Here is a 6,105-nt window from a genome sequence, read left to right as displayed (position 1 = left end):
CAATCGATACAAAGTAACTGAGGGACACAGTCGTGCGACTCATTCATCTCAGTCCAAACTCAATCACACTGTGGATTGACACCAGAGTGGGAATATTTATCTCTCTAGTTTAGATCTATCATCCATCATGGAAATGTGAGTATTTTGTTTATTATGTGCTATCACTGTGGCTCTGTCCAGTTCTAGAGCCAGATTTACTCATATTTCATAAAACATAAATGTTTTTGGAATAAAAAAAACAAAATGACCCATTTCAGTCACTGAAAGACCTCAGAATAATGTGCTTAAACACTAGTGTTGCAACAGCTTTTTAGTCATTTAGTACATAACCACACATTTACAGGCACGCAAGCACGCACGCGGCCCTGCTAGAGAACAGTGCTGATGGTGTCAAAGTCCTTGCTGATCTGTGAGGTGCTCGGCAGCGACTTGAGGTACTCCAGGTGCCGTCTGGCGTCCTCCTGATTGTGTCTCACATAGTAGATGACGTACGCGATCACCATGGTGAACCACCCGAACATGGTGACGAACATGGCTACGTCGGTGGTCTTGTGGTGAAAGTTGCAGAAGTTGATCCCTGAGTCCAGCACCTGGATTACCGGTTTGCCTGCATATTCCTCCTGCACCGCCGTGTAGCACATCACCTCATTCACCGTCTCGGGGTCCAGCCGCAGCTCCCTCAGGACTTCCTGCAGCGTGCACTCGCAGTGCCACGGGTTGTTCGAGAGGCTGATTTTAGCTCGCAGGCGCGCAAATGCCTCTTTGGGGACACTTTGGATGCGATTGTTTGATAGATCCAAGACAAGGAGGCTGTCAGAAACACCCTGAAAAGCTCCGAGGTCCACAGTTTCGATGTCATTGTGAGACAGGTCCAGCTCCTGAAGGTGGTGCAGTTCTTTGAAGGCGTGGTTGGGGATGTGGGTGATGTGGTTGGATGCCAAAAGTAGGACAACAGTATCTCTTGGAAGATCTGGTGGGACTCTCTCCAAGTTGCGAGACATACATTGGACCACAGTCATGCCACTCTTCTCTATACAGTGACAACTCGTGGGGCAAGCCATCCCTGGTGCACTTGCAATGAATAATCCAAGGAGCAAGCCCCATAAGAGGCCAAAGCCATCAAAGATGGGGAATTTCCAGGGCATATGAGGCACCGCTATGTCCTGCATATTCAGCAGCGACCTCCCACAAGTCCTGTCAGGCAAAAGCAATCATAGTTCCACCTGTTTCGCGGCACTGAATGGTGATGATTGTGGCTTCATTAGCTTTCAAAATGCCCAAACTGATCCGTTTATTCACACTAACATAGGGGCTTATTTTGAAATACTTCTTCAAAATTGATTTGATAGAGTTTTATATAATCTTTTGAAATTGGTTTCAGAAGAGCTCATCCAAAAGCCGAGCTGCTCACTGAGCATATTCCGGCAGGGAACTGTAATCTCAGGTTTATTGTGGCGACATTGAAAGCCTCAGAGCTCGGAGCGGAGCACTGTCGGTGTTGTGCACTGGAAGAAACAAAGAGAATAGGGTTATTCCTGTACAGAAAAAAAGTACAGTTCTTCAGTGCAGCAGAAGATGGTAATAGCTGCTGTCAGTGTACATGACGAATCATCCAGACAGTGACTCCTGCTGAGATCAGTCATTTTTTAAGTGAGCTGGCAAATGCCTTTTGTCTTCCCAAATCAAGCTGAGTAAATGCTGTTCCCACAATGTTTACAAAATGTATAATGTGATTATTGTGAAAAATCCATTCCATTGCTGCAAATCTCATAAACCATGGAGGCATGCTCATGGGTCATAGCCAGCATTGGATCGTCCAATTAGGATAACGCAATTTTGGCCAGCATTGTCTCCTATAAAACATTACATGAAGTGATTCTCTGACGTTAGAGCACTTTAGTGCATATCAATAATAATTTCATTATGCCAAAGCTGGACAAAGAAGAAAAGACAAAACACTGAAACAACTGATCTCCCGTTGACTCCTACAATGAGGTAAATCCTGTTTGCACAGCTCCCTCATGTCTCATTCACCGGGCGCATGATCGGAGTAGCTGTGGGCTCTAAAAGGACTCCAGCTGTCCTGCAGGAGGAGGATCATCACTTTAAAACTGCGCACCCTCTGGTGGGCTAAACTGATCGCACCATAAACCCCTCGCTGTGTTCGAGGTCATCCGCCCCACAGAGCCAGTGTCTTCTTCTCTAATATATATATATATATTCTTTTTGTTCTTTTTTCATTTGTCTTTGCCAAGGGCCTCATAGCTTCAGGACACCCAGACACACACGCAAGAGTCTTAAATAAGCGCCCCATGCTCTCATCAGTCTCAGCTCAGCAGGAGGTGTGGACACACACAAGGGCAGCTAACATCACCCTGCACTTGTGTTGCGACACCACTACATCATTAAGTCAAACAGTCGCCTTTAGGCTAAGTTAAGGTTCACATATGTGTGATGTGCTGGAGCTTGTCTTAGCTGTCATTTGTACCATCTTTTCTCTTCTTTTTTTTGTAACATCCTAAAGGGGCTGTTACTCCAGATTATCCCCAACTGTCTGGGTCATGATTTCTGGAAATAGACATTGCTGTTGAGTTTGTCAAATGGATTTCTTTCTTTTTTTTTGCACATTGAGGACCACAAGCCAAGTGCTATATAGTCTCATTATATTGGAGAGAAGGCAAACATCTCTACGGTCGATATATCTCCAAAACTAGACAACACACACCAAGCAATCTAGATTGATGAGTGGCACTGCATGTAAGAGGAAAAATATGTATATTAGATATCGGTGTGAACTGCTCCTTTAAAATTAATTTAGATGGCATATTGGCTGTTTATTATTTATTGCAAGGGAATACATCATTTCAGTGAAGCAACTAAACCTATCACAGCTTCACTCACAATTAAGCAGAGTAGAAATGTATCCACCCTAAATAAGAATATAGGGTAGAGGAAAGAATAGCCTGGCAAAGATTTGAATTCAATCAGGCTAATGATGCCTCAGTGCAGAGTAAGCAGTTGCGTTTTGTAATATTGCGGATTGTAATCACATTAACATTCTGTGGTTAAAATATTACATCGGCAATAAATAAATACACATAGGCTAATGACTTAATTAACAACTAGTTTTAGAGGCATCAGCCTACTTACCGGTAAAGAGTTTTATCCTAATAGACTTTTTTTTTATCCAGTTTCTGTATATATCTACATTATCAAGGTGGATACATCGTCGATAGCGCAGCAGTAGTTTGTTCACATCACATCTGTATCATGGTTGAAAGAGGGATGAACATCTCTCCAAATAAATACTTAATTAACAGTTCTTAAAAATGAGTTGGAGGAAGAAGAAAAAAGTCCCGTCAGCTTGCTCAACGCGTCCACATGTCCGCGAGGGAATAAAAGAAAGACGGTAAAGTTCCTAAACGGCACGCGGGGAAGTTATTACATCTCCGAGTGAAATGAATCCTGTTTCCAAACGTGGCTCTTCTCACTAAACACAGCACGGCAGTGACACTTGTTGATGCTGATGATATTGGTGTTGGTGTTCACTCGAGGTCTCGAGGAGCCGCACCGGTCCGTGTTATCACGCACCACTCTCTCCGAACGTTCGCGCGCACGGTGCCAGAAGGAGTCCCGGCTGCGCGTGGATTGGACTGCTGTTCTGCTGGCAGCTCTCCTCCGTCCTTCAGTTCCTCCGCCTGTCTGACTCTGACCGTATACTGTCTGTCCTCCTCCCCTGACTGCACCTTCTGCTCTGCCCCCCCCCCCCCCCCCCCCCCTCGCTATCATCTAAAACAATTAACCAAGCAAATGAGAACACCGAACTCTACGAATAACAGGTGAAGGACACGACACGTATTTGTGTTATAACTTTTAAAATGACCATCATCGTGTTTGATACCTAAATTGAGGTCAATAAGAACAATTCTAATAGATATCACCATGAACCTTCCCCAGTTGATTACTTGCATTAATGTTTTAACTAGATTTTTTTTCTGAACTGTTTTGTTTATTTGAATGAGGCATTAATGCTAACTTTTTTCTGAATCCAGGACAAATCTACAGATGCAAATAAACAAAGTGTAGTGAAATAAACACCTAAATGTGTATTTTAGATGTTTTCTTTCCACTTGCTTGAAATATAAGACATATAGGGCCATTATAGGTACAAAACAAAACTATAATTAAGGAGCTATCATTAAAATGTCAGTCGTAATGAGAAAAGTGGCAAGATGAAAAAAAAACGTATTCTAACGTCATAAATCTTTGAGTGCCCAATAGTGGAGTGCAAAAATGGGGTAACACCAGCTGTCTGAATTTATTTTGCCGGAAAAGGAGTGTTGTGATGGCCTTTGAGCGAGAAGGTCTTGAAACATATATATGTTTCATGTTCTTTCCGCGTTCTCTTTTCAACATAAATATGCTAATATTGTAGAAGTAACGGTGAAGGACAGAACATCTTTTTTTGACTACAAAAAGGTTACATCAAATAATTGCTTGTGTTGAACCACAGATAATGAAGTCCTTGTAGTTTTCTGTGGAGAGGGACGTCTGGAATAGCCTGCTTAGCCTGTTGCTGCTGCGACCCGTCCTCGGATAAGCAGGTAAGAATGGATGGCTGGATACAATATGATGTATTTTGCACTGTGCGGCTCAAATTACATTACAAGTGTTTAACAGTGGCATCTGTGATGTGATGAGGTTGATCATGCAAAGTTAAGCGATCTGGTTCCTTTACCAAAACCCCCCCACTATTTTTCATTCCAACAGTTTTGCACTCAACCACAAGACAAGTCTTTCTTTATAATTTATGACTTCATGATCTTGCTAAATTGGGAGTTTTGTATTGTAAATTTGTCATATAAAGTCAAACGTTTACGAGAAATAAACTTCTCATGTGTACATTTATGTATAACGTATGAATTTAATCTTGGAAACTCTTGAGTTGTTTCTCAATAATACCCCCTCGCCAGCCTCAGTAATTATTATCTTTCTTTATCTACAATGGCCTGTTACTCTCAAAATTGACAGGTGCCTGTTCTGTCTCTCTCTCTTAGCTAACAATAAAATGCTCTTCCCTTTATTTTTGCCAATGTTTTAATCAAGTCCTGCAGTATAAAATGCAGGAACGAAGTCATAATTAATTAAAGGGTGAAAGGAGGATTTTGGAAATCACTTATCTTGCAACACATGCACCTTAACTCAACACCGTGCCTATGTCACATTGACCTGTGACGTATTGAGTATTTGAATCACCCCAAGTGCTGTATGTTGGGGGATTATAGCACAGCAGTGGATCAAGATGCCAGCTTGGCGGTCTGCACTGTATTCTGGTGGTAATTACCCTATTGAAACAATGGAGGCTTATTCCCCATGCACTCACAAACTGCATGCAAAGTCTGTACGTTTTTGGTTTGTCTGTTTTCACTTAATGCTACTCCAAGACGAAGTCAAGCACCGTGCATGTCTGCATCATCTAACAGCAAATGTGTCCATTATCCCTAACAAAGACATTAGTGGAGTTTCATTAAAGAGATTGTTATGCAACATTTTGTTCAACATGTGGCTATTCTTATTATAGAAACGGGAGGAGTGTGAACAACACAAGTAGGACAATTTGCATCAGTAGGGTAATCAATGTTGGTTCCAATGTGACCTCGACAGATTGACTGTACATGACCGCACATACAATGAAGCGTTCAGCATTTGGTTTAGTTTTTATTGTTTCATGTCAAAAAAAAAAAGCTAATTGAAACCGTGCTCATGGCAACTGAAATTGCAGTTTTAAATTAAGCGCAGTGCAGCTAAATTGCTCATGAAATGTGCAGGTGTTAGAATTTAGTGCAGGTTCTAAAAAAATAATGTTATGTCAATCTTTCAGATAACCTTGCGAAGAACACACACAAAAAAAATCTGGGTTTACAATAGTGAGTTTAACCGACCGCTTCATTTCCATTTGCTCTCCCCGATGGGATTCAAATGTAGGTCAGCTGGTCCCAATGTTCCAGGTGTCATTTGAGCTAAAGCAGAGTGCAGATTTTTCATGGGGCCAGTCTCAGGTTTCAACAGCTTCCATGATTTACATGTTTTCATCTGGGCAATTCT

General features: G+C 41.9%; 1 protein-coding gene across 1 annotated transcript; it reads right to left on the bottom strand.

Moving 5' to 3' along the window:
- Positions 1 to 368: 368 nt before the first annotated feature.
- Positions 369 to 1,169, bottom strand: lrrc3 (leucine rich repeat containing 3; the record flags this gene model as incomplete). Its single annotated transcript, XM_079170896.1, has 1 exon — positions 369 to 1,169. One exon carries the CDS (start codon positions 1,167 to 1,169, stop codon positions 369 to 371), a length of 801 nt encoding a protein of 266 aa, XP_079027022.1.
- Between the last annotated feature and the right edge of the window lie 4,936 nt (positions 1,170 to 6,105).

The sequence above is a fragment of the Pholis gunnellus genome (genome assembly GCF_910591455.1).
Source record: "Pholis gunnellus genome assembly, chromosome: 12".
Classification (NCBI taxonomy): Eukaryota; Metazoa; Chordata; class Actinopteri; order Perciformes; family Pholidae; genus Pholis; species Pholis gunnellus.
The sequence above is the reverse complement of the archived record's forward strand: the minus strand, read 5'-3'. Positions and strand labels throughout refer to the sequence as shown.